This window comes from Bos mutus, chromosome 19 (assembly GCF_027580195.1).
Source record: "Bos mutus isolate GX-2022 chromosome 19, NWIPB_WYAK_1.1, whole genome shotgun sequence".
Taxonomy (NCBI): Eukaryota; Metazoa; Chordata; class Mammalia; order Artiodactyla; family Bovidae; genus Bos; species Bos mutus.
Genome location: NC_091635.1, coordinates 52,813,895 through 52,840,719, shown reverse-complemented (window position 1 = coordinate 52,840,719; position 26,825 = coordinate 52,813,895). Strand labels below are relative to the sequence as shown.

Genomic DNA, 26,825 nt, shown 5'->3' with positions numbered 1-26,825 from the left:
GCTCCGCCCCCGGGGTGGGGGGCTCGGCAGAATCCAGTGCAAACTTTCCTTCAGGGAGGGAAGACATGAAGAGGACGGCCAGCGCCGTCGGAGGGAACAGGATCTCCCCGAGCCAAGCATGTGGAGGCCGAGAGGGGACTGGCATAGCGCGGTGGACAGCAGGCGCAGACGGGTGAACCAGGAGTGACAAGTCCGTGTCCCCGGCCGGCTCAGGGACCAGGTGCTCAGCCCCTGGACTCACTCCCGCGCCGGGGCTCAGGGTCCCCGCCTGTAAGAAGACGATGCCCATCCAGAGGACCAGCCCCTCCTCTAGCTCTGACCTTCACTGAGTCTGCGTCCTGTCCCAGCGCCACGGCGCTAACTGGGGAGAACCAGAGTCCAGGGTCTTCCCCGCGCAGCTGGGGCCTCGGTTGGGCCACAGCATCACTCCTTCTTCCCCGAGCCCAGTTTCCTGAGGAGCTGCTTCCCCTTGGAGAGGAGAACCCACACCTTCCTGCTTGGGCCCTGTGGCAACTCCGGTTCAACCTTGGGGAAGTGGTGAGGGCCAGGAGCACAGGGCCAGCCTGGGGGCGCTGGGGGCCCCTGGGTTGAGCTAACCCAGTCCTAGAAAGTGAGAGAAAAGGGCAAGGTCAAGACCCCCACCCCACCCTGCCTCCTTTACCCCACGACCTCAGGAGCCCGCAGGCCCCAGGTCATCACAGAAGCACAGGCGTGAACCAGAACCCACGGTCCAGCCGCCGCCCCATGCAGAGCACCAAGTGGGCATGAAGATGGGGGAGCACAGAGCAGGCAGTCAGAAGGGATAGACAAGGAGGCTCAGTTCTGCTTCAGTTCTCTTGGACGGGGGCGAATCCCTTCCCTCCTCTGGGTCTCTCTGCAGGATGCTGGGCTGATGGAGTTCAAGAGCCCTTGGACTTGACCCTTGGAATGGGTGCTCCAACACTCCCCCCCACCCCATCATCCCCTCCCAGCCAAAGGGAGAGCAAGGACAGGGATGCTGGAAGGAGCCAGACACTCCAGGGAAGGTGGCTCCTGCACCACCACACAGACAAGGAGCAGGCCCACATGGTGTCTGAGGGCCTTCAGGGAGGGGAGGAGTGCCCACTCCATGGGGGCAAGGTGGAGACTTTTCCTTGGATGGCCCCGGAGAGGGCTGCAGGGAGGCAGGGCCAGAGGCACTCACACTCACCACGAGCTCTCTCCAGAGAGAGCTGCTCCCCGCCCGCCCCTCCCTGCCCTTAGCATGCCCCCTCTGCAGAATCTCCTTGTTCTATGAGCCACCATGAGTGGCTCCCTCTGCCACCCGCCTACCCAGACTATGCTGTAAGTGGCCTAAAAACAGGGACTGGACAAACGAGACAGCCACGAGGAAGTGTCCCCCCACCCGCTGAATTCCAACGTCCCCTCTGTGACCTCCTGTGCCTGGTACAGCCCTGTCAGGTCCTACCAGCCTATGTGTTCTCCACCCCCGCCCCCTACTCCCTTCCCACCAGGGCCTGGCAGTCTACCAGCACAACCAATCACAGAGCCCAGGTGCCGGGTGCCCAGCCTGGGGCCCGCCTCCACCTAAGGCCCTGGTGATCTGGCAGAGCTGCCCGCAAAGAGGTCTGCTGGCACCCAGAGGGGGCTTCCCAGGTGGCGCAAGTGGTAAAGAACCCGCCTGCCAACGCAGGAGATATAAGAGACGTGAGTTCAACCCCTGGAGTCGGGAAGATCCCTTGGAGGAAGGTAGCACCCAGAGGTCAAAGAATCTCTTTCCAACTAGCCAGGGCTGATGGCTGGCCAGGGTGGGGAGAAGATCAGAGACCCTTACCACTCCTGCCCAGGGCTCCCGGGAGGGAAGGCTTGCTGGGGAGACACACGGAGGGGCCCCAGAAATGAATGGTTTGAGGTTATCCATGGACTCCGACTGTTTAAACCTCCTCCTTTATACCCGCCCCCAGCAAGAAAATGGAAAGTTGGACATAAAATCATGCCTCTGATGCCCCTAAGAGGTCATGACACAGAGGACAAGGGTGGGGAGATGGAGACTATTATTACTGGTGGCGTTAGGATCACTCTTCTGTCACCAATAATAATCACAATATTATAATACCATAGTCATATAGTATCATAATACACTGATGAGCCACAATGTGGATGTCACACAAAATTCTATGAGCCGCATGTGCTATAGAATACGGAGAGTCAGCTAACGTGGGACAGTACACACTAGGATGACATGTGCTCCTAAGGCAGCTGGCACTACCCTGAATAAGGTAAGGGGAGGGGCAGGATCCGAGTGCCCAAGCGGGCTCACGGCAAGAGCTCCCTCCCCTGTTCCTAGAAGAAGGTGGACAAGCCCGTGTCTGAGACAAGGAGCACTATCTGATCGTGTGAGATGAGGAACAGGGTGACGTGGACCCAGGGGGTCAGTCCCCACTTACATGTCGCTCTCTCTACATATATCTATCTCCATCTAGCACTGGACTCTTCTCCTCCTCGTTCTCTGAAGAACAGGGAACAAAGACAGGAGACGGGTTACCGGCAGACCACGAGCTCTCCACCCAGTCTCCAGGTCACCCAGGTCACTAGGTCCTGCTTGCACAGCCCCTGACTCTGGAACTAGCGCAGATGGAGGCCCAGGGCTTTCTGGTGGGGGCCCGGCCCCCTCATCCTCTTCGTGCCCTGGGAGCCTGTAAGTGTACTCCACCCACCCAGGAATTGGAGCCTTGCTGGGCATCTGGCTTTAAAAAGCGCCTGGGAGCCGGGGAGCTGCAGCAGGGGATCAGGGAGGGTCCCTGTGATGGGGGCTGTGATGGCGAGAGGTGTGGGAAGCTTGAGGTCCCTTTTCCAGGGGCCCTCCCCTGCTCTGGCCAGGGGTGTGGACAGCCGGGTCAGATGAGATGGGGGTCAAGGTCTCAGCCTTGCCCCACTGTGCAAAGGGGCACACGCTAGGGGGAGGGGGGCAGGGAGAGTCACCCTGGCTGGTTCCCTCTGGCCGTGGGCACAACCCTCTCCTGGGCACCATGGGCACCTGGTCCGCTGCACGCAGCTGCACCCCTCCCACGATGCAGCATAGAGACCCAACTGCTGAGCCTGGAGCCCAGGTCCTCACTGACCTGGCCCTCGGATGGGGCTGCCCCAGGCTCCCTGTCTGAGCCGCCTGCCTCAGGCCCAGGGCCCTCCAGGAAGTTGGATGGAACCAGGCCCCGCTGTCCATTCAGCTCCCCCTGGGGAGGAGATGCGGGTGAGACAAGACCAGGAAGGGCCTCAACAGCACCCCCTGGACCCTGAAGCCCCGGGGGGGACGGCCTGGGGTCGACGTTCCCATCGTGGGAGGCGACTGGCCTGTCCCTCTGGGCTTCCATCAGGAACCTGGCTCCCCACCATGGCTCCAGGAGAGCCCCCTTGGGCACACCCCCACCACATCCTCACATAGTAGAAACCGTCATCGTCCATGGCCCCGAACACAGTGATGACGTCCCCTGCCCGGAAGGGCAGCTCTGCCTACGGAGAGACCACGAGGCAGGAGTCAGGCCGGGGCAGGCGCGGTCACCACCCCGCCTTGGCTGGGCTCTGAAGGGGCTCACCTCCACATCCATGTTGGGAGAGCTCTCCCGGGGGTTGTAGTCAAACGCGGCCACCATGGAATGGGGAGCTTTCAGGCCAGCAGAGGAGGCCAGCGCAGGGGGCCCTGGAGGGGGAGGAGAAGACGACTCGGGACTCTTTCTAGGCACTCCCACCCCTCTCCTGTCCTCGGCGCTGGAGACCTGCCGACCCGAGTCAGCACCTCCACAGCAGCTGTGGCTCCAGGGGAGGCTAGAGGAGCAGGGAAGCCCCTCACCTGCACAGGGCTGGGCGGGCCCTTCCCACTCAGCTGCGGAGAGAAGGGGCCTGTGAGCCCTGCCCCTCTGTCCCTCCCCTTGGGGGGCAGGAGAAGGCAGGGGGCTGGTACTGGGCAGGCAGGATGCTCAGCCTCACACAGGGAGAGATGCAGGAGAAGGACCATCAGCCCGAGAGCAGACCCGCCCTGTGGTCTTCACAGTGAACTAAGGGCCAGACAGGGTCGGTGACTTGCTCCAGGTTGCACAGAACGTATAGCCAGGTACTTTCTGGAATGGGGCTTCCCAGGCAGTGCTAGGGGTTAAGAGCCCGCTTGCCAATGCAGGAGACATAAAGACAAGGACGCTTTCTAGAACAGAGGTTCCGGTAAAACACTGCCCGTCCCCATTAGAATGAAGCTCCCTATGGGACGCATGGCTGTGGGTGAAGGTGGGGCCGGTTCCCTCCACCTGCTCAAGACAGACCTCGCATGTGTTTCCCGAGAGCCAGGCAGTGCCCCCGCTGCCTCCCTCCTCATCCTCAGGGGCCCTGAAGAAGAAGAGTATCACACCCACCTTTCTTGGAGCGGCGGGGCTTGGGGGGAGGCCCGGCAGTATGGGCTGCAGAGTAGACGAACAGACCGTTCCCTGATCCAGACAGGTAAGCAGACGTTAGAGGGAAACCGAGGTGAGGGAGCGAGATGGACAGTGACTCTGGTCTCCTCTTGGGGCTGTGCTGGGGTTCCTGCGCTCAAGCCTCTAAGGCCACTCTTCCCTTCCCATCCCTGACCTCCAGGATCCAAAATACATGGCCAGTCCCCCTGCAGCGGCCCCCGTGCCGCGTGGCAAGCTCACTACTGCGGCCACGCGGGCCCAAGTCTCTGAGGGCCCCAGTGACTCTGCCAGTCTCTGGATCAACCAGATACCCTGGATGCTCCTGACGTCCCAATTACTTGGGGTTAGGGGGTGTTGAGTCGGAACTGGGGTGGGGGACAGTGGGCGAGGGGCCAGAGCTAGTCATACCTGAGCCCTCGGCGAGAACCTCTGGGGACAGATGGCCCCGCTGGAGCAGCTGCTGTGTCCCTGCAGGGCTGTCCACGGCCACCTCAGCCACCATGTTGCAGGGGATGTAGCCCCACCGGCCCCCACCCTCACCCTGGTAGAAGCCATCTGCATCTTTGTCTCCAAACACCTGGAAGCAGAAGAGACCAGCTGTGTCAGCAGGCCAGTTCTGCATGCTCCCTGCACCCCGAGCCCACAGCGCCCCCCAACCCGGGACTGCAGAAGAATGCTCTACCTTTCATGGAACCGGAAATAGGGGGAAATAGCCAAGAAGAAGGATCAGAGGGATGACAGAAAACAGCTCTATCCGTATGATCATCACTCACGATCCTCACATTCATTCCCCCAGTCCACCCCAGACTGGATCTCCCTGACCTCAGAGTTTTAGCCCAAAGCCTTCAGGAAATCCTTGGAGGCTCAGTAGAGGTCGTCATGCTAACAGCAGCAGTATCACGCTGTGCCACGTGCCAGGCAGTTTCAGCGCCCTGTGGGTACTGAATCCTCTAATCCTCAAACAAGCCTGTGAGGCAGACACTCACGTGATCCTCACTTTACCCATGAGGCCCAAAGGAAAGAATCTGCTTTGGGTTTCACAGCTCGAAGTGGCACTGTCGCGACCCCACTCCACATCACCTGGCTCTAGAAGCTGCGTTCCCACCCGGGTGTGGCTATGATCCCTCCAGGACAAGGCAGGAAAGGAGGGAGGAAGCAGGACCAGACAGCAAGTCAGTCACCTTCAGGATCTGGCCCTCCCGGAACGGGAGCTCCTCTTCCCCAGCATCAGGGTTGGGTGACATTGACACGGGGTCGTAGTCAAACAGAGCCACAAAGACCCTGACAGGGAGGTCCCGGAGGGCCAGGGATGCTTCTGGAGGGCTCCTAGGGGAGCTGCGCGGGAGAAACAGCAATCAACTCTGGCCAAGGAAGCGGGAGAGGACCCCTTGGCCTGGCCCAGCCCCCGCAGAGGCTCACCCAGCTCTGTGGAGCCTGGCCTGGGGGCCCAGCCCCTTCTCCGCTGGGAGCCGCTCTGCCCTGGGCTTTCCAGCCCTCTGGGCTCCCCAGACTCTGCTGCCTGCAAAGAGAGGGCAACAGACAGCAGGAGTGATGCACCACCCCTCTGATGGGCGCCTCATTAGGGGCAGGGCCCCAGGAGCACTCCCCCCAGCTCTGCCCCGTCGGTGGAAGCGGCACAGCAGAGCAGGGACACATTCCTCTCCTGGAGCCGTGGCCCAAGCTCACTGGAGCCATCGGACACCCCCACGGGTGGAGGAAGGGCAGGAGGGGAGGCCCTGGCTCCGGCCACCTTAGCAGATGAGTGCAGTAGAGGGACTAAGGTTTAGATCTGAGAGCTGGCCGAGGAGCGTGTGAGAGGAGGGCCTCTTCTCGGTGTCAGGGTTGGGCGATGCTGGACATCGCAGGCTGGGTCCTGAAGCTGTCACTAGCTAAGCGGAGGAAAGGGTCACGTGCCCCAAAGGCAGGGGGCCTGCTGGCAGCAATGGGCGACTTATGGCCACAGAACATCGGCGCATCCCAGTTCCGATCGATCGGCAGAAGCAGCAAAGCAGTGGAATGTGGGTGGGAGGAGGCAGGTGAGGGAGCCCCGAGGCCCCACCCCACCTCTGCTGATGGAGGCGGCAGCGTGGAATGGGAGCGGCCGGTGGGCAGCAAGCAGGGCCACCAGGCGGCAGTAGGCAGGGGGCTGCCCAGGCAGGGAGAAGGCACGGACCCGGGGGGGCGGCTCCTTGGCTCTGCCGGTCGCACTGCGGCCTCTCCGTTCCGGCTCCCCCTTCTCCCAGGCCGGGGAGTACGGATAGGGGTGGGGGCCTGAACCGGCCTTCGGAGGTGCCCTGGGCCTTCCCACGGGGGCTGCACCCCAGGCCTCCCCATCTCCGAGGCAGCCGGAGCTGGCGATGCTCATGTCCCCGCCGCCCGTCTCTTGCTCATCCTCAGAGTCATATTCGATGCTGATTTCCAAGCACTTGGGGGAGAGGCAGCTGGCCAGGCCCGGCTCCGGTTCCGGGGCCCGTCCCCGGGGGCACTTCCTCGAGGGGGCGGGCCGCGCCCTCCCGCCGGCGTCTGGCGGAGCCCTGGGGCCCTCGGCCGCAGCGGGGCCGCCCCTCTCGCGTGCAGGGCCCGGTGCTCGGCCGAGGGCCTGGGACCCGCCGCCGCCGTTGCTGAGAAGCCGGCTGCAGTGTTCCCGGGGATCCGGGGACCGCCTGCGGCCAGGGGGCTTTTCGGGGGAGCCACTTCCTTTCCTCCAGCTGCTGCCACCGACCAGTCCCAGCGGGTCCTCTGGGCGGTCCCCAGCCCTACAGGGCTGGGGGGACGAAGAGCAGAGGCCAGGTCCGCGGGGCCGCGCGCCGTCGCAGCCCAGACCCGGAGGCAGGGGTGCAGGCGGGCCGGGGTCTCTGGACGCAGACCCTGCCCCTGGCCCTTTCTCCTCCTTCACGGCCTCTCCGGCCTCGGCCTCCTCCTCCTCCTCCTCCTCCGCCTCCTCCTCCTCCTCTTCCTCGGGGATGCTAAACAGCTTCTTGCTGCGGAAGTGCTGGAGCGGCGGCTCCAGGATCTGTTCCAAGATCTCCTCGTCGCTGTCGGTCTCACAGAAGGGGTCGGGCTGGGGCTGGGGCTGGGGGTCCGGGGGCGGGCGCAGGGAAGAGAGGTCCGTGGGGAAAGGACAGAGCTGTGACCTTTGCCCTCAAAGGAGGGCAGGGGTTTCAGGTAACCCAAAGCCCGCCTCCCCAACCCCAGTCGCCTCCCTCCAAGAAGGAAGACCAGAGAGAGTCTGGCCCAGAGTCACACAGCGTGTCCAGGGCAGGGCCACGGGGAGCACTAAGGAGCCCGCCCAAGAACTGGGTGCGCAGAGGGGCTGAGTGTAGGGAGCAGGCCAGGCCTGAGATGATGGGGGGCCTCCCAGCCCCTCCTCGGAAGCTCCCAGCACCGCGAGGGTCTCAGAGGGCGCTGCATCAAGCGGGCTTGAGTGGGAGAAGTTACAGAACGGGGCGCCTCGGTCCCCCCTTCCTTTTCAGGAGGGTCGAGGCTGGGCCTGAGCTACTTCCTAGCTGCCGCCCGGCAGAGGGCCCAGGCCGCACACCAAGAATGCTGCTGGCACACCGAAGCAGCTGCTGACTCTGGGGGCGGAGGCCACGGGAACCTGAGGGGCCCCCCAGCCCCTCCTCACCCCGATACCTTGGCCCCCTGCCCCCCGATGCTGTGGCCAGCCACCTGCTTCGGGAAGGAGCAGGTGATGACACCCAGCTCTTCTTCCTCCTCCTCCTCCTCTTCTTGGATGTCTGACAGATCCGAGTTGCGGCCCTGGTCCACAAGGGAGTTCCCCGGACGGACCCCCAGCTCAGCTGCATCCTCCTGCAAGAGGCCAGACGTGGGAGGACAGCGGGGAGGTGAGCAAGGGCACATGGGGACCTTCCAACAGGGTCAGCCCCGCCAGGATGAATGGGGGGTCCCCCTGCAGAAGGAGAGAGGGGCATGCCCCCAAATTGGGGCACAGGCACTGTGCGGGGTGGGAAAAGAAACCTGGAAGACAAAGCGGCAAACACAAACAGCCAGACACACAGCGCAGAGCAGAGCGAGAGTGGGGTGGAGAACGGGCAGAGTGGGCAACCAGCTCTGGGCTGGCAGAGGCAGGGAGGAGGCCCTCAACTCCTTGTGGTGGCCCGGGGTGCCCCTGCTCCGTACCTCAGCCCTGGGCCTCAGCCCGGACCCTGCGTCTCCTCCACGGCAGGCCTGGGCACAGGGCAGCCTCTGGGCCAACGCTCCCTGGGTGGTGCCGGGTGCCAGGCAGGCCTCTCCCGCGGTCTGCTCAGTGTCCTCCTTGGCCACGGAGGAGGTGGCAGGGCCAGGAACGCGCTCTCCCAAGACGGGCTCACTGGCCTTCCCATCCCCAGAGGCACCCAGCACAGCCGCCCCAGCCTGCTCCTGGAACGGCAGGCATTGAGGAAGGGTCCCCCACTCCGAGCCCAGACCCTCCTCCCAGCCTCCGCCAGCCGCCCTCCTCCCTGGCTGGGTACCTGCGAGACAGGCGCTGGGGGCTCCTCTGAGGATCCTCCTGCCATTTCTCTGGGAGGGCTGGCTGGAGGGGCGCCCGGGGGCTCTTGAGCTCCATGGGGGTCGGGGTACCGGAGATGAGAGCTGGGATCCCCCAGCCCCGGGGAGGTTGGAGCAAGGGGTGGTCTGGCCTCTGGGCCCGGTCGTGGGCAGGCACAGGGGACCCTGGCCGGCCAGGAGGCCTCAGGCAGGGCGGGGGGGACGGGAGCTGGGAGGGAGTCCGCCGACTCGCCGTGGGGCGACATGGTGCGCACAGCCACTGCACGGCACGCCTGCAGCAGCTGCAGCTGCGCCAGCTCCACCAGCACGCTGCCCGCCGTGGGCGAGGCCACCTCCATGATCTGCGGGGGGGTGTAGGGACAGAGCAAGGGAAAGGGGGGCTGCAGTGATGCCCCCACTGGCTGCTGGCACTATGCCGAGAGCTGCACCCTCGGGTGCCTGGTCTCATCTGAGCCTCCTGGCCACGGGGTCTCAGGGCTAGAGTCCTAGTCCGTGGGCAACCAAAGCCCAGGCTCTTAACCAGTCTGCTACCCAGTGCCCAGATGCCTGGGGCGGGCAGCTCCACGCCAGGCCAGGGAGACAAGGCCTCTCAGTGTGGAAAGGAAAGAGACCCATGCCCCGCTCCCAGGGTACGGGAGAGGGCAGAGACCCATACCCCACTCCCAGGGTATGGGAGAAGGCAGAGACCCATGCCCTGCTCCCAGGGTACAGGTGGGCACCCCCGGGCTGTACCTTCTGCCCATCAGCATAAACGGCATAGCCTGTGACCCGGACACCGTTGGAGGTGCCGGCCGCATCGATCGTCACTGGGAGCCAGCTGATGATCAGGATCCCAGGGGAGGGCCCTGGCTCAACCTGCACATCCAGGGGGGCGTCAGGTGGGCCTAGGGGAGGGGGCACAAGACCCAGGATTGGAGCACTCCCGCCAGAGAGGACAGCCCGCTCTGCCACTTCCCTAAAGATGCAAGTAGCAGCCAGTGTGCCCCTGGGGCTACCCTCCCGGGCCTGACCTCCCCAGGGCTTACACACACCTGGCGCCTGTGCCCGCCTACCTGCTGGCAGCGTGGTGAACTGCAGGGTGGCAGCCCGCGGCTCTGGCCTCTCCCCGCCTGGTTCCCAGGACCCTCGAGGAGGGAGCTGAGCCTCCACTCGGGCCTGATAGAGGGTACCAGGCCGCAGGTGGCAGAAGGTGGCCCAGTAGGTGCTGGGGCGGGCAGGGGGACATTCTTCCCCGTTGAGGTAGACGGCGTGGGCCAAGCTGCTGTTGCTGGGCACCCAGGCGATCTCGGCAGATGTGGCGGTCAGCCGATGGACCCGCAGCTGGCTAGGAGCCACGCGGGCCCGGGCCCCCAGCAGCAAGCAGCAGCGCAGAGGGTCGGAGCCACCCCGGCTGGTCAGGGCCTGCACAGAGACCCGCAGGGGCCCCGCCTGCAGGTCCAAGTTCTCCAGCACAGCCGTGGGGGGCGCCCCGGACCCCAGGGCCTGCCGCAGCTCCCCATTCACACAGACATGGTAGCCACACAGCTCCACGCGCTCAGGAGGCGGCTCCCAGGCCAGCACCACGCTGTGGGCCAGCTGCTTCAGGACGGCCAGGCGGCGGGGGTAAGGCACGGCAGGGGGCTCCCCCAGGCCCTCTGGCGGGGGGCTCGGGCTGGGCACCTCCCCGGCCGCCTCGTCCTCTGGTCGGGGCTGGCTGCGTCCCCCGCTGCTCTGGCCCCCACTACTGCTGCCGCCTCCGCCACCGCTCAGAAAACTGAGCTCGGGGCCTGAGCTGTGGGACAAGTCAGCCAGCTCCGGAGGCAGGGAGGCCAGCAGGTCGTCGTCGGACACGCGCTCAACAAAATTGGAAGGGACCAGGCCCCGCCGGCCATCCATGAGCTCCCCTGGGGAGAGGAAGACAAGAGAGGAGACAGAGAAAAACACAGCCCGATCAATGCATTGTAGCAAGGCTTGGTGAGTGATCCGAAGCATGTGATTCACCTGCTGGCACTTTTAAAAGAGCAGTCAAGATGTGGACTGGGAAATTATTGTTAATTTTCACTGGTGTGATAACAGTACTGTAGTTCTACAGGACAGACGTCTTAATTTTTAACGGGCAGATGAATCACCTGGAGATTTGTTAAAATACAGATTGTGACTCAGCTGGGCCTGAACAGGGCTGAGATTCTGCACTTTGAACAAGCTCCCAGGCGATGCTGCAGGGATGAAGGATGTCCAGGTTCTACGGAGAGGCACATGCAGGTGTATCTAGGTGAGATATCGTGTGTCGGAGTTCCCTGGGGGCACAGTGGTTAAGAGTCTGCCTGCCAACGCAGGGAACACGGGTCCGATCCCTGGGCCAGAAAGATTCCACCTGCCTCGGAACAACCAATCCCGTGCAGCACAGCTACTGAAGCCCAAATGCCTAGAGCCTGCGCTCTGCAACAAGACAAGCGCTACCCTCTCGCCTCAACTTGAGAAAGCCCATGCACTGCAACAGAGACCCAGTGCAGCCAAAATTAATCCATTCAATTAAAAATAAATAAAATATCATCTGTCAACAACTTGCTTTTCAATCCTATTTTTAACCCAGGTGGGGAAAAGGCAATTATGACAAAATATTAATAATTGTTGAATCCAGGCGGTGAGTACCTAGATATTCATTTTACGATTTAACTTTTCTGTCTGTTTGAAACCTGTCATATTACATGGGTCTGAGGAGTGAGGGCAAGGGCACCCCTCAACCTTCCTGTGTGGAAAGCAGACATCCTCAAAGGGAGAGTGAGGTCCCGTCTGGCTAGAAGAAAGGCAGGAATCTTTAGAGACAAAAGACATACACGCCAGAGGAAAGAGCCCCCTGTGGGTTCTAGAAGGCATTGAGATCCACAGGCCTGGGTCTAGGAGCGTGACCAGCAGTCAATTCTTCTTTTAACATTTATTTGTCTGCATCGGTCTTAGTTAAAGCAGGCAGGGTAGGGATTTGTGTCACACAGACTCCCTAGCTATAGTGTGCAGGCTTAGCTGATCCGAAGCATGTGGGATTTTAGTTCCCCACCCAGGGATCAAACCCACATCCGCTGCACTGCAAGGCAGATTCTTAGCCACTGGACCACCAGGGAGGTGCCTGTCAGTCAGTTCTGACAGCGCTTGCAGGAAATGGACCAGCTCCCCTGAACACTTGGTAATAGAACATTATAAAACATTTCTTAGATTGTTTGTGGGATGTCAAGGATCAAAGAACCTGGACAAACAGCCTATCATATCACAGCTAATTTGGGAAAAGGAAAAAGAGTCCCAGGGCACAGAGGAGCTGGCGGCTGCTGGGCCTTCTTGGGAAGAAAGGGGAACAAGGGCCAGGTTTAGGGCCATGGGTGGGTGTAGGCGGTCCTGAGCAGCAGGAGAACGTGGAAGCTTCCCCAACATCATCTCTCTCTACTTAGGCTAGGAGTTGGGGGTGGGGGGAGTAAGAAAATGAAGAGAAACAAGAGACTTTCAATAAGTTAGGTAACAGTGTAAGTAGTGGGTTGAAAGGTGGCCTTCCCAAAATATGTCCACATCCTAAACCCTGAACCCTGTAAATACAGCAAAAGTGTCTTCCCAGACGCAATTTTAAGGAGCTTGAGATAAAGACTGTCCTGGATTATCTGGGTGGGCCCTAAACTCAATGACAAGTGTCCTTATAAGAGGACACACAAGGAGAGGCACTGAGAGAAGAGGAGGAGGCGACGTGACTGCAGGTGCAGGGACTGGAGTGATGCAGCTGCAAGCAGGGAACAACTGGACCCCCCCAGAAACTGCACGGGACAAGGAGCAGAATCTCCTCTAGGGCCTCCAGAGGCACAGTGGCCCTGCCAACACCTTGCTTTCAGGCTTCTGGCCTCTGACGCTGTGAAAGGACACATTTCTGTTGCTTTAAGCCACCACCGAGTTGGTGGAAACTTTTTACGGCAGCACTAAGAAATTCATCCAGGCGCTAACACTGCGGGGTGTGATGCTAATGGGAGGAAACATCACACTAAGCAGGTCCACTGCCCTGCAAGGCTGGTGCGGGAGCCGGGGCCACAGTCAGGCTCACGGTCTGGAAGCCCCTGTCGCTGAGAGCGGCACAGCTGTGGGATCAGATACTGATGAAGCAACCAAAGTTAAGAAGAGGAATAGGGTATCTGACACCCACTTGCCTGCATGCCTTTCCAGCTATCCTAGATCGCATAGTTCAAATTCTAGTAACTTGGGGTTAGTTAATATTTATGATGTTGCTGGTGCTGATGGTGGTGGTTTAGTCACTAAGTCGTGTTCGACTCTTACGACCCCATGGACTGTAGCCTGCCATGCCCCTCTGTCCGTGGAATTGGACAGAGTTGGTGTTTAGATTTTTTTTTTCTCATTAAAAAAGCCATTTTTCTGGGAGCTATTTAATCCTTCTCTCCATCGTCCATCCCTAGAGAGAGTTTAGTTGTTTTCCATCATTCCCAGCACCTGCTCAGATAACAGGCATGGGGCCCCAGGAGGAGAGACTGAGCAGGCCCCACAAACCAAAGCTTTGGGTGATACAGACCCAGACCCGAGCACTTTGCTGAATCTGCACACACCACTGCGGCTCTCGCCCTGCCCTGTCCACCCCTCATCCTGGTCTCCATACCACACTGCCCTCCATGCTGTGAAAGGACGCAGCCTGGTGCCCAGCCAGGGCACCCTGCAGAGTCTGCCAGGCCCTGCCCTATTGCCCAGTCACTAACGCGGTGTCTGCCTCAGTGACCTGATCACCCCACGGGCACCACAGAACTGCCCTGGGCACTGTAGAACCACCCTGGAGCGCAGCCCTGCCTGGGCCCTGGCAACTGCTGACCACTTGCTGACACCCTCTCCCAGGCCCTGGACCCCAACGCCTCCTCCCCACACTCACTGGGTTCAGCATCAGATCTATACACCACGTGCCCGACCTCGAGGTCACTAGTGCTCAGCGCTGCAATGCCCTGTCTGCCAAAAGAAAAGCGAATTTAGCTGAAATTCCCTGTGATGCTCTGTCCGCCCTCTGGACTGTGCTGGGCCCTGTCCTGTCCTGCACGGGGCAGACGTGGAGTCAGACCAGCTGCCCGCAGAACCCTTTCCCCACAGGCCATCGGGTCTCTCTATGCCTTTCCACCGAGTCTGAAAAGTGACGGTGGGCTCAAAGGGTGCATATGGGTGGAGGGCTTTGGGAAGAGGAGCTTCAAAGTAAACATATGGATGTGACGGTCCCCGCTACCTCCTACCTTCAAAGAAGCCATCCTCGTCCATGCTGCCGTAGATGTAGATGTACTCGCCAGCGGTCAGCGGCAGCTCAGCCTCTGGGTTCTCGTTGGGGCCCTCGAAGGGGTTGTAGCTGCGGGGAGGCCCGGAGGAGGAGGGGGATGGTGACCAACATCCTGTCTCCTCCCCCCCGTCACTTGGCCTTGGGGACACTTTGTTGTCCACCGTTAACCACAGGGAGCGCCCGCTGCACCCACCCCAGCCCAAGGAGGCGAAGATGACTTCTCCCGCCGTGACCCCCACCACGCCCCCTCCGTCTCGTTCCCCCCACACACCCCAAATGCCGGAGGGCCGGGGCGCAGAGGTCAGGGCCCACCTGTAGCGAGCTAGGAAGACCTGGACCCTGGCTCCGCCCCGGCCACCCTCTGCCACTGCCGGGAGCAGCGAGACGCTGTCTGCCTCCAGTTCCTCCACCTCACTGGCTGTGTCCACCTAGGGGCAAGCAGAAAAGGGCCAGTCCTCTCCAGGACTCTGGGGCCGACCGCAAACTCGTCAGGGGAGGCCCCGCTGTCCTGAGACGAGAAACAGAGCAGATGCTGGACGAGGCCAGCAGCGGTGAGCTCCGCCAACGCTTTCTAAACCAGAACATCAGCCCTCGGGGCCTGGTGGAGCCCAGAGGTCCTGGGTCAAGGGACAGGGGTCAACAGTGACCCCTCCCTGAGCCCCGGCCTCTGCTGCACCAGCTCAGTAAATGAGACCACCGTGCCCAGCGCAGAGGGGGCAGCCACTCTGGTGGCGAGGGGCAAGGGGGCACCCAATGACAGTCTGTGTCTTTAAGGTTAAAAAACTGCAATAAAGCACTCTAGCTGGAAGCAAAGGGGCAGAAGGGGCTGAGAAGTCCCTGGGACAGAGGTACTGCCAGGATAAGCGGGGGCACCCAAAGCCAGCACCTCCACTCATGCCCACAAGGGGACGGTAGAGGCCGCAGCTGGGCTCCACCGCTTCCCACACCCAAGGCTGCAGGGCTGCTCCAGACATCCCCATCCTGCACCACACCCCCCCACCCCCGCCCCCCACACTTTCTCGGGTTTGGGAGGGAGAGAGAGAGAGGGCTGCGGTTGTGAGTGATACCAAAGAACTTGGCAGTAATACCAGCTGCCATATGTTAAGCATCTACTGCGTGCCCCACATGGCGGGAGGTTCCGTCCTTGTTTTGTTTTCCCATCATCCTCCCCACAACCTCACCGGGCAGGTTTGTTAGTTCAAAACTCAGATGACAGCGAAACCCAAGCCCAGAGAGGGTCAGCGACCTGCCTGAGACACAGCTGGGACCTCAATCCCAGAACCGGTGCCCCTCCTCACAGCGCCACCGGCTTCTGCCATGGACACACTCGCTACCAACCTCGTGATGTGGGTCCTGGCCCCAAAGGGTCTCCCTCCCTGCAGCCCAAGACTCTTGGGCCTCGCTGGGCCCCAGAGGGGCGGGCTGGGCAGCCCCTGAGTAGGAACAGCAGGCAGGACCGGCAGGCAGGGCAGGCCCCATCGGAGCTCCCCGCCTGCCAGGAGGAATCCACGGGCCCCTCTCCTCCGGGGCCTGGCTAGACCCCCGACACGGGCCAGCAGCCCCCCAGCTCCTGGGCCACCCCCTCCCTCCACCCGCCCCCCACCAAGGCAGAGCTGGAGCCCATGCCCCTCCCCAGCACTGACCTCGGGGGTCGGGCAGGACTTGGGGCTGTTGTGGATGGACTCAGAGCGAGAGGAGTTGGACAGAGACTCTGCCCTCTTGGCTGGCGTCCTTCGGGAGACCCCAGCAAGGGTGGCAGAGGCAGTCTCGGAAGACTTCGGGGTGCAGCGTCCCGGGGAGGCTGGTGGGAGGTCGAGGTCTACGGGAAAGATGACACGTGGCCTTGGGGGTCGGTGTCCCAAGGAGTGACCAGTGACCACGCGTCCTCTTGGAGCTAGCAATCAGGCCCTCCGTGGCCAAGTTCCCTTACAAGAAGGGAAATCCTGGGGGAGCTTACTGAGTGGAGATGGAGGTGACTTACATGTATTATATCACAGCATCCTCAGAGCAACTCGATGAGGTGTAGTGGACGCCCCTGTCTCAGAGCCTAGGACACATGGCCCACAGCTTTAGCAGCATCACTCCCTGAGTGAGTGGAGCCGGAACCACCTGATCTGACCGATGCCCAGCTGGCTCTTCGCCAGCCCACACTGCCTGCCACTGACTCCTGGTGCCCACCTCCCAGCCAGGACCACAGAGGAGGGGGAGGAGCAGCTAGCTGAGATTCTCCAGTGGGCTCAGCTGTTTCCCTCCCCACCTTCCCCCACCCAGAGCCTGGGTCAAGCTAGAACGGGCTCTAACTTGCTGTGTGACTTTGGGTGAGCTGCTAGCCTTCTCTGACCCTGAACTCCGCTCGGGACAAAAGCACCAGGCTGACGGCGCTGGGGGTCTACCTCACCTTTGGGGCCGGATCCGCGGCAGGGCTGCGGGGTGGAGCAGCAACAGGGGTGTGGCGGGCTGTCCCCCGGGGCACCGCAGCCCAGGGCGGAGGTGAGCAGGTCCAGGGGGCCAGGGTGCAGGCGGAAGGCCTGGAGCTCCCGCGCCAGCAGGCTGAAGCGCTCAGTCTGGCTGCGACACTGCTCCTCCAGCTCCCGGACCCGGACCTGGTCCGAGAGGCAGGGTGAGCCGCCGGGCCGCGGAGCTGCCTGGGCCGGCCCGCTTCAGATCACACTCGCCCAGGCCCGAGGGCTGGGCACGAACCCTCAGCCTGGCCGCCCGGCTGCCCCAACATAGGGTGGCTGAGGGTCGAGACACCGTCACTCCCAACCCCCTCTCCAGCTCAGCTTCATGCCCCAGGCGGTAGCACTTTCTGGGCCAAAAGGGGTCACCCCACCCCATCACCACCACCGTATCACTTCAGGGGTTCTCTCCGTTCCATGGCTCATCACCCTCCCACAGCCAGTGACCCATATCCCTGCCCACAGAAATGTCCCCAGAGACCCCAGAGCTCGGGACATCATTGGGACAGGAGTGAGCCAAATCCCTGGAGTTTTTCTCAAAGATCAGGAGAGTCCCCATCAAGGGGCTCGTGGGTCAAATTGGCTGGCTTTGGAACCTCCTCCTGGTCTCAGAGATGGGCAGGGCCTGTATGTGCCAGGCACAGTGGCAGGTCTGGGGCCAGGGCAGTGAGAATCCCAGCCCATCTACAGAGTCTCAGCCTGTGACGGGTCACACCCCTGTCGTTGGACAGGAGGGCTGGAACCGCTTAGGCCTGAGGGAGGACTCAGCTCAGCCAGCCTGGAGGGGTGTTGAGGAGAGCCCCCCGCCCCTGCTCCCCAGGGAGGTGGGGGATCAGGAGGCTGTACCTGCATGGAATCCAGGGTAGACTGTGGCGGGAAAAGAAAGCCCAGAGGAGAGGTTAGAACTCTTACCCAGGGGGCATTACCCAGAGAGGGAGAGAGGGGCCCAAGTGGACACAGCTCAGTCAGCTCCCTGGACTGACTAAGCAAGTGCTAACTGGAAAGATATTTCAGGCCCAAAGGTGGAGGGGATCGCCCCAGCCCCCAGAGCATTTAGGGGCCTTTCCTGCAAGCCCACATCCCCACCCACACCCCGGCAACCCCCTGCAGCACTCTCTGAACTGCCCCAGACTTCCCCCCAGCTGGAAGCACGGCGGCCACCTCCAGGGACCCTACCTCCAGCAGCTGCACAGCGCCTTCATGCTCCCTCTGGGCTTCCGCCTGGGCCTACAGGTGGGAGGAGGCAAATGCTGGAGGAGAGGGGTGAGGACTGGGGTGGGATCAAGGGAGGAGGGCAGGCAGGACGAAGGAGGAGAGAGGAGAGGGAAGGGGGCTGGGAAGCGGCTGTGGGTGCCTCCCTCCGGCTCCCATTCTGAACCGCACCTCGAGTCCGAAGGCGAAGGGGCCGAGAAGAGGGGCTTGGGACTGCTTCCTGCTTCCCAGACCCTCCCCTTTGGGGTTTTTTTCTCCTCCTGTCTCTCTTGATGCTCTCTGCCTGCTCATCTTTTGCCCCTTGCGTGTGTGAGGGCCCCACAGGGCACAGTGCTGGGCCCGCAGTCACTCTCTCTAGACTCCCATCTAGTCGCAGGACCAGATGCACTGAATACTCCAAAACCTGTCCCCAAGAACGACCTCCCCAGGACCCAAGACTCACAAGTCCAGCTGTCTATGGGGCTCTCCACTCAAGTGGTTAACACACAGCCCAAACTTGGCCGAAATGGAACTCAGAACTCGGGATGCCCGACCTCGCAAACCTGCTGCCCGTCATCCCTCACTCCTGGCGGGTGAAAGGCCCAACCATCCATGTAGTCAGCACTTGGGTGAAGGCGTGGGGCACTCAGTAGGAAGCCCACAGTGAGTCCTGTCGATTCTCTGTTCACAATGTCCTTCGGATCTGCCCACTTGTTCCCTGCCATGGATTATACTCTCACCCAGGCAGACATCATCTCCCACCTGGACCCCTGTGGCCACCCAACACCTGAATGCTTTGCTTCTTTGCCCACGCCCCTGTCCATCGTCTGGAGTGCTGCCGAAGCGACTCTCTAAATGACGAATCAGACCATGCCACTCCCCTGCTCGGGACCTTTGGACGGCTTCACACGACTCAGACAGCAGAATACCCAAACTTCTCCCCTGACTTTGAAGGTCTGATGCTATCTGGCTCTTGCCTACTCCTGCCGTTCCGTCCATCCTACCACATGCTAGCCACACTGGTCTGTACCCCTCAAGCTTCTCCCTACCACAGGGCCTCGGCATGAGTGTGCCCCCTCTCCAGAATGCTCATCAGCTGACTCTCTGTGACCCTCGAGGTATTAAAGGCCTTCCTTGCCAAGCTCGGCCTCACCCCATCCCCGCCACCCTGTGTTACATCACCCCGGTAACTTTCCCCACTGTACTTGTCAATGCCTGCGATCAGCTCACGCATGAATCTGTTTATGTGCTGCTCGGTCAGGGACCTGGCCTTTGCCCCTCACAGTCCCTCCAGGGCCTGGCACAGTGCCTGGCACACAGTGTGTTGGTTAGATAAGTGTTAGTTGCCCAGTCGAGTCCGACTCTGTGATTCCACTGACTGTAGCCCCCTAGGCTCTTCTGCCCATGGGATTCTCCAGGCAAGGATACCGGAGAGGGTTGCCATACCCTCCTCCAGGGTATCTTCCCCACCCAGGGATGGAATCTGGGTCTCTGCATTGCAGGTGGATTCTTGACCGTCTGAATCACCAGGGGTTCTCTATAAAATGCCCACATTGGATGAGGGTCCAGAATCTACAGCTGGGGTCTGGCAGCCCCCCCCTTTCCACCCACCCCTCCCCGGACGCCGCCCCCACCTGCTGCAGCCTCCGGACCTCCTCCCGCTTCTCCTGCAGGCTGAGCCGAGCCTGCTCATGTTCCACCTCCAGCTGCTGCCGCCGCTGGGTCACCTCCCGCATGTGCTGAAACGCAAGAGCCTGCGTCAAGGCCCGAGCCCTGCTCTACTGTCTCTACGGAAGATCTAAGATGAGGGCGCCTCAGACACCATGTGTTCCAGACACTCTGTTAAAAAGGAAACTGCGGCTAGAGAAGGAAAGGGCCGCGGGCGCCCGGACTCAGCCTACACCCCCGCGCCCCACGCAGGGCACATGCTTCGCCAGCCCGCTTTCGCCCCGTGCCACCCGGTGTCCTCACCTTCAGCACCTGCTCCAAGCTCTCCAGCTTGCTCTGCAGGCCTTGGCTCTTGAGAAGGGCCGAGTCCCTCTCCTGTGTCACCCCCAGGAGCTGGCCCCTCAGCTCTGCATTCTCCCACTCCACCTGGACAGGGGGGAGTGCAGGGAGCTGAGAGCGTGAGCCTCACCCCCCCAGCACACTCGCTCCCAGGGGCCACAGGATGCTCCGTGCTCTCCCCAACTGGGGAGCTGGCAGAGGCAGTGCCTTGCCCGGGGACGGGGCCCTGGCAGGACCTGGGCAGAGCCTCTACCTTCTCCTTCTCCGTGGCTCTCCCACTGAGCCGAGAGTTCTCCTCCACGAGGCGGGCATTCTCGTTCTGGGCTGCCTTGAGCTGCAGTTCCTGTGAGACCAGAGGGGAGCTCCAGGGAGGCTCCCAGCGCCCACCTCCTCCTCTCCCCACACAGGCACACGTGGGACCCTGTCGGCCCCTTCCTGCATCAGCTAGGAAAGGGAAGCCCCACCAAGCAGGAGGGAAAGTGTGCTTTCGGGGCAGAAGAGAAGGAACTGGCGTTCTGGGGGAGCCCTCCACCTGGTGGGCCTGATGGACCCAAGGAGCCGGCCTTCCAAGGCCCCACAGAGCTCACCAGCTCCTCACATCGCCTCTGCTTTTTCCGGGCTTCCTGCTCCAGACTCTCGCATTTCTTCCTCTTCTTGCTGAGCTCTGATTCCTGCGGGATCAGAAAGGAGCTCCTCACACAGGAAGGCAGATCCACCCATAAAGGGTCTCCTCCAGCACCTTAACCCGGGTCTTACCAGTTGCTGCACCCTCTGCTGTTTCTCTGGCTCCCCTAGGACCACAGCAGGGTTTTCCACATCCTCCTGGGGTGTGGCCTGAAAATGGCCAGGGGCAGTGGGCTGGCACCTGAGGGCAAGGCCTCAGGGCAGCCTGCCCCTGGCCCAGCCTGTCCGAAGGGGGTTCCCACCCGACCTCACAGTCAGCAAAGAGATCCCTGCTCAGGAAGGGGAAGGGGTGCTGTGTGCCCCCTCTCCCCCATCTCCAGTTGATCCTGAGTGCTTTGAGATCCAGAGACCCATGATTGCCCTGGGAGATGGGTCCTCTATCCAGGCCAAAGCTTTCCCTTTTTAGCTTGCAGCCCTGCTCTGCACTCAATAACTGTCCTGGGTGTCCTTCAGCGACTGGCAGAGAACTAGGAGGCTGCCTGGGCCCCCAGGGAGGTGGTGTCCCCAGACCTAGGGGTCATGGATCCATAGTCTTGGCCTAGGGCCTACAGACCTGTTCAGACCCTCCTCCCAGCTTCCCCAAGCCCACCCTACGGGCACGCCCCGGTTATCCATCCGTGCAAACTCTGGAGGACAGGTCTTGATGAGTGATGTTCCCTCCCTGGACCAGGCAGAGGGGCCAAATCCCTTCTCCCTATCCTCTTCCCGGAAGGAGGGGGGACCCAGGTGCCGCCCAGGACAGCGGATGGAGAGGAGCCAGAACTCTAAGTTATGGAGGTCCGGAGCGGGGTCCCCAGCTTTCGGGCCAGGGGCCGCCTAAGCCCGACGCCCAGTGAGGGTCGCCCGTACCTGGAGCCGGGGAGGACACCGCGCCGCCCCCGGGGAGCTGGGCCGGGTCTGACGGACCGGGCAGGCGCTGATGGGGGCGTCCCCGCGCTGCTGCTGCGGCGGGAGGCAGCGGCGCGGGCTGGGCCCCGGGCGGCTGCCAGGGCAACCGGGGATTTGCGGCCGGGCCGTACCACTGGCGGCGCGGCAGGGGCGGCGGGGCGGGCCGCGGGCCTCAGGCCTGCGGAGAGGGGGGCCCGAGCCCCCGGGGGCGCGCGCGGCTCAGGTACGAGCCCTGGGAGGCCGGGCCGAGGACCCGGCCCGGGCCGTGCGCGCGCCACCACCTCCTCGTCGGGGCTCAGAGCGCGGTGTACGGGGAGGAGGGAGATCCCGGAGCCGCTCCCACCCCATTCTCCGCAGACCTACACACCTGCCCTGGCGTCGGCGCTCACCTCTCCCGGGGCCCCCGGGGCGGGCGCCCCTGCTCTGGCCGGGACAGAGGGGCCCGGGGGCCGGGGCGGCGAGGGCGACTCCCTCTGGTTGCGCAGAGCGATCTGCCTCTGCAGCCGCAGCACCTCCCGCTGGGACTCGCGCAGCAGCCGGTCGAAGTCCCGCACGTGGAGCCACTGGGGGCCCTCCTGGAGTCGGGGGACCGGGAGCCGAGTCGGGCCTAACCCCGACCCGCCCCGCGCCGTCCCCAGCTGAGCCCGCCCTCCGCCGGACTGCACGGGCCCTCGGGCGCGGGCAGGTGCGCACCCTCCCCATGCATCTATGCCCGGTCGCAGATGCATGCCTACACAGCCCCATGCTTCCGCTCGCCCGTGTGCAAACACTCCCGGGAGCTCGTTTACTGGACACTCGCGGTGTCCTCGGCACTGTGCTCAATGCCTTGCGAACATCTCTGCACCCCAGTGTGAGGTTATGCTTGAGTTCATACAGCCAAGCCCACTGGCTTGCAGCCTGAAACCTGGAGCCCAGAAATTGCCAGGTCCGGGACTCACGGCTCCACCCCCTTCGGTTCAGGCGCCGGGTCCCCGCTCCCACCTGGGCCGTTGCCAGGGGAACCTACTCCCAGCAGCCTCCACCTGCTCGCTTCATTTGCATCTCATTAACATCTCAGTCTGCATCCCACACCGCCAGGCCGGCGACCCTAGGTAGGGCTGAGCCGGAAGGGGTGACCAGGGCCTCCTCGCACCTTGCCTGCCAGGGTGAGCCTGGCCTGCAGCTCCCTGCACTCCCGCTGCAAGGCAGCAATCTGCTTGTCCTTGGCCAACAGGGCGCTGGCTGTCTCACTGAGGTCCCGGGCTCGTTGGCGCGCCAGGGTCTTCCGGCACAACTCCAAGCTGGCCCCTGGACTGGGCATGGGAGCACTCACCTGGCCGGGGGAGGGGTAAGGCCACTGGTCATCTGAGGGCTGGGGCACTTCTCCCACTTCTCAGCTCCTCCCAAAGGAAGGGTTAGGATGAACACCTTTGAAATGTGGCCTTCACCTGCTTCCACCCTGAGTCCGGATCTACCCTCAGCCTCGCTTGACCCCTTCCCTGCAATCCTCAAGAGGGAGTGAAAGGGTTAACTCCACCTCCTAGCTTAGGCCCAAAGGATGCTGCTAATTGAGGGCTGCCAGTGTGATGGGTCTTGTCCCTGCCCCAACCAGCTCTGCACCCAGAGATGAGTGCCAGCACTGGCAATCCAGAATTCTGCTCTCCCTGCCCGGGACCCCACCCCACCCCCCCACCCAGCCCTTCTCTCCCTCCTGTGGTTCCAGAAGCCCCCAGCCCCCTAGCCTGGCTGGCATTGGCCCTTCCTACACCTCAGCCGCTGGGTTCCTGCGTCCCTGGGTACTAAGAGTCCACAATGCCCAAGCCCCACTGCCCTGGCACCCCTCTGCCCTGGTTGCCCAGCCTCCATCCAGTGGCCTCCCATCCTCACCACCCTTAGGTTAGTCTCCTGCAGCTTTCGGGCCCTCTCCTCCAGGCGCTTGGCAATGACCGCCAGCTCGGCATTCTTCCGCTTCAGCCTCCGTACCTTCTCCTCCGTCTCTGGGAAGCTGCTCTTCCTCTGACAAGGGGTCAGCCAGAATTGGGGCATGTGGGGAGAAGCCCGGCCCCTGCCCCAGACCCAATCGTAACAGCCTGGGCCTTGGGCTGGACTCTTGGGCTCACAGTGGGGCTCCTTGGCAACTCTAGGTAGGGGTTCACCCTCTCTGGGTCTTGGGGTGATGTCAGCTCCATGTAACTCCCACTTGGAGGGATGTTCATGGGATGAGAAGGATGCTGAAGCAGAGAGCCGGGGTGTCTGAGTCTGCCTCCCCCCCAGGACCCAGGACTTGCTTTCCAAGCCTCACCAGCATCTGGTTCTCCTCCTTAAGGATGGCACAGCGCTGCTGCAGCTCCCCCATGGCCCTCAGCAGCTCCAGATTGGGCCTGTCCCCGAAGCCCATCTTCAGCTTGCCCTGGCATGGGAAAGGATAGGGTGTAGCCCCTCAGGAATCACCCTACCTATGGAAATCAGAGCCCTCCGTATGGACGCGTTCCCCCTCCACAGTCCAAGGAGACGTGGAGACAAGAAGGTTCTTCCCCATGCCCCAGGCCTTCAGGGTGGAGTACAGGAGGGGCTGCTTAATACACGAACATCTCCCAACCCTGGAACCCTCTCTGCTCGTCCCCAGCTCTTCCCACCTCTGCCCAGCGTCGCCTTTCGGGAAAGACCAGCCTGAACTCCCACCCCCACTCCTCCAGGCTCCCCCAAGTCCTGAGTCCCCCAAAGTCCAGGTCCCTTCGTCATCTACAGGAGACGGCTCACACCCACCCCAAACCTTATCCTCCCTGGCTTGGCCCAGCACTGAGCCCCCCTCTACTGAGTCACTTCCTCCAGACTCTGATTCCATCACACACACCCCCACACACTCCCCCAGTATCCCCCAGCCCCCAAGGACAGAGAGGTGCAGAGAAGAGAGACAGACACAGACAGACTGTCAGAGAGAGACTCACAGAGGGAGGGGGAAGGGGAGGGTTCAAGGCAGACAGACAGGCCGAGTCAGAAGGACAGACAGATGGTGAAAAACGGAACCACTGAGATTTATGCCCAAAGAAGGGAGGACAGACGGTCACTGAGATGGACCTGCAGACAGAGATAGGCCCGGAGAAGACAGGGGGCAGTGAAGTCCCTGACCATGCCCAGGCCGGCAGGCAGGGTGAGAGCCCTAGTCTCGCAGACCCCGGCCGACCTCAGCTCCCTTACCTTAGAGAAAGCCTCTGCCTCCGGGTCCTCCAGCCTCTGACAGCCGGGTCCGGAGCTCAAGGCTCCCCGCGCAGGGCTGGGCAGCCCAGTTCCTGTTCTTCCAGGCTCCATGCCCCCCACAGGCCCCGGGCTTCGGGCTCCCTCAGGCTCGGAACTCTCCTCAGGCCTCAGTTCTCCAACACGCAGATCTGTGGGGGTACCAGCCATGCTTGGGGATGCACCTCCAGCATCACCCCCCCGGCCTGGAGTCCAGCTCTGCCAGGCGGGCAGTGCCCACCGCTCCATGTTTCCGGGGTCCCCCAGCGATGGAAGGGATGTCAGTTGCTCCATGGTTCTGCCAAGGGTCCCTAGGACCCCAGCCGGGGGACATCACCCAGCCAGCTGGAGGGGCCGATGAGGGTCGTGCCAGGCCAGACCCTCTCCTCTCTGAGCTCTTGGCTTCACTGAAATTCCATCCAAGGTTAGCCGAGTGCTTCCTCCCCACAAAGGAGGCTGCGGGAGCCGGGGCTGCCGGAGGAGCTGGAGCCAGGGGTGTGCGAGCTGTGTTTGCTCGTGTGCATGAGCCTGTGGAGGAGCAAGGGTGTCCCCGCAGGGATGGGGAGAGCGTGCTGAGGCCACCGACAGCAGCTCCGGCTGAGGGTGTGCGCGTGTCTCCAGGTCGGCCTGTGCTGGTCAGCACTGCTGTGTGTGTGTGTGTGTGTGTGTGTGTGTGTGTGTGTGTGTGTGTATCTGGAGGATGGATGATCCTACTTGTGTGTGCTGGGGGCTGTGGTTTTGTGTGTCACTGCCTGTGCCTGTTTCAGAGTTGCCAGTTGTTTCTGCGTGTGTGGGTGTCTACTGCAGGGCTGTGGCAGTGTGTGATGCTGTCACTGGTTGTATCTGAGTGTCTCAGTGCTGTGCTGCTGTGTGCATGGCTGTCATTGTGTGTCCGTTTCAGCATCTGTGAGTCTGACCATCCATCACGATCCCTTAGCCGGCTAGGGTCCACAGGAGCTGCTGGGGGTGATCCCCAAAGGTCCGCTGGAGTCCTTTATCTCCCGCTCCTCTCTCTGCCGCTGCTGGCCAGCTTGCTGGGCGGTTGGGCTGGTCCTAAGGAGGCCTGGGTCGGTGGGCTGCTTGCCTCATAGTCTCTCTCCCTGCTGGCCTCAGCTCTGGGGACTGAAGGGGTTCCCTGTAGTCCCAGAGCCCCGAGATGGTGGGCACGGAGGAGGGCCGAGCCTCAGAACCAGGGGGGTGAGCGAGAGAGAGCCAGCCCTTCCCTCCCCCTCCCCCTCCCTTCCCGCCCACCAATAGGAACTCGGCTGCTGGTTTCCATGGGGATGGCGCTGGACTGGTGGGCTGGACCGGCAGGCAGGGCTGGGACAGAGGGAAGAACAGGTTCTTTAGGATGTCGACCCAGTGCCCCCAACGTGTGAGCGCCCACCCTTCCCACACACACACCCACGTCTTCCGGGATAGGGAGACGGGGGGCGGGGGGCTGCAGACAGGGGGGCTGTCTCCATAGCTGCCCCAGTCCAAGCCGGGTAGAGACAGAGACAGGGTGTTGGCATGACAGAGATCCAGCCACGGAGAATGGCAGGAATAGAAAAGACGGAATTTAAGATGAAACAAAGAGGGACAGGGAAATCGAGATAATGAAAACAAGAGGAGAGAAACAAGGAGACAGAGGTGGAAATAGGCTGAGATAATTGCTTTTGCTTCCTCCTGGGGGCAACCTGGCCATCTCAGGCCAGCGGGGAAGGCCACGTGGCTCGTTAGGCTGGCTTAGCCCCAAACTGTCAGGAAGCTCACCTTCTGTCTCATCCTAAGCCTTTTTGTTATGGTAAAATGGCATTTTGGGGACAAGGATGTGGAACTCCTCCACTCTTAAACCAGCCTCTATGTGGCCGCAGAGACCTAGATGGAGTCCCCAGGAACACGGATGTTGGGAAGGACCTCAGAGAGGCCTCTGGACCGGAGACAGTCCCTCCAAACCTGAGGCTCAAGCCAGTCTCTCCTAAGGGAGGGGGCCCCCGTGTGGCAGCCCCAGGGGATAGCACCAGCAGTGCTAAGCCACAGAGCCCCTGACAGTGGGCTCTACCTAGGCCAGAGCTGATGGAACTCTTGGTGGTGGGGAAGCATGAAGAAGACGTGTCATCCTCACTTCCCTAAATCAGTATACAGATCCATACGTGCAGGGTGTATGCAGATGCCATCATGTGCATGCGTATGTGTAGTACA

The 26,825-nt window shown here is 62.1% G+C and overlaps 1 protein-coding gene across 1 annotated transcript; it reads right to left on the bottom strand.

The window, feature by feature from the left end:
• Positions 1–462: 462 nt before the first annotated feature.
• TSPOAP1 (TSPO associated protein 1) lies at positions 463–25,761 on the bottom strand. The gene is given in 31 exon segments (XM_070357245.1): positions 463–603; positions 2,427–2,488; positions 3,102–3,212; positions 3,418–3,489; positions 3,573–3,676; positions 4,380–4,451; positions 4,827–4,995; positions 5,600–5,759; positions 5,762–5,937; positions 6,592–7,491; positions 8,052–8,228; positions 8,559–8,798; positions 8,891–9,268; positions 9,660–9,811; positions 9,980–10,810; positions 14,159–14,268; positions 14,512–14,627; positions 15,843–16,018; positions 16,598–16,802; positions 17,505–17,525; positions 17,835–17,885; positions 19,484–19,588; positions 19,821–19,943; positions 20,110–20,199; positions 20,444–20,527; positions 20,613–20,690; positions 21,818–22,003; positions 22,561–22,740; positions 23,295–23,423; positions 23,710–23,817; positions 24,606–25,761. Coding segments are annotated over 30 exon segments (5,664 nt in total). The 5' UTR covers positions 24,936–25,761; the 3' UTR covers positions 463–603; positions 2,427–2,458.
• Between the last annotated feature and the right edge of the window lie 1,064 nt (positions 25,762–26,825).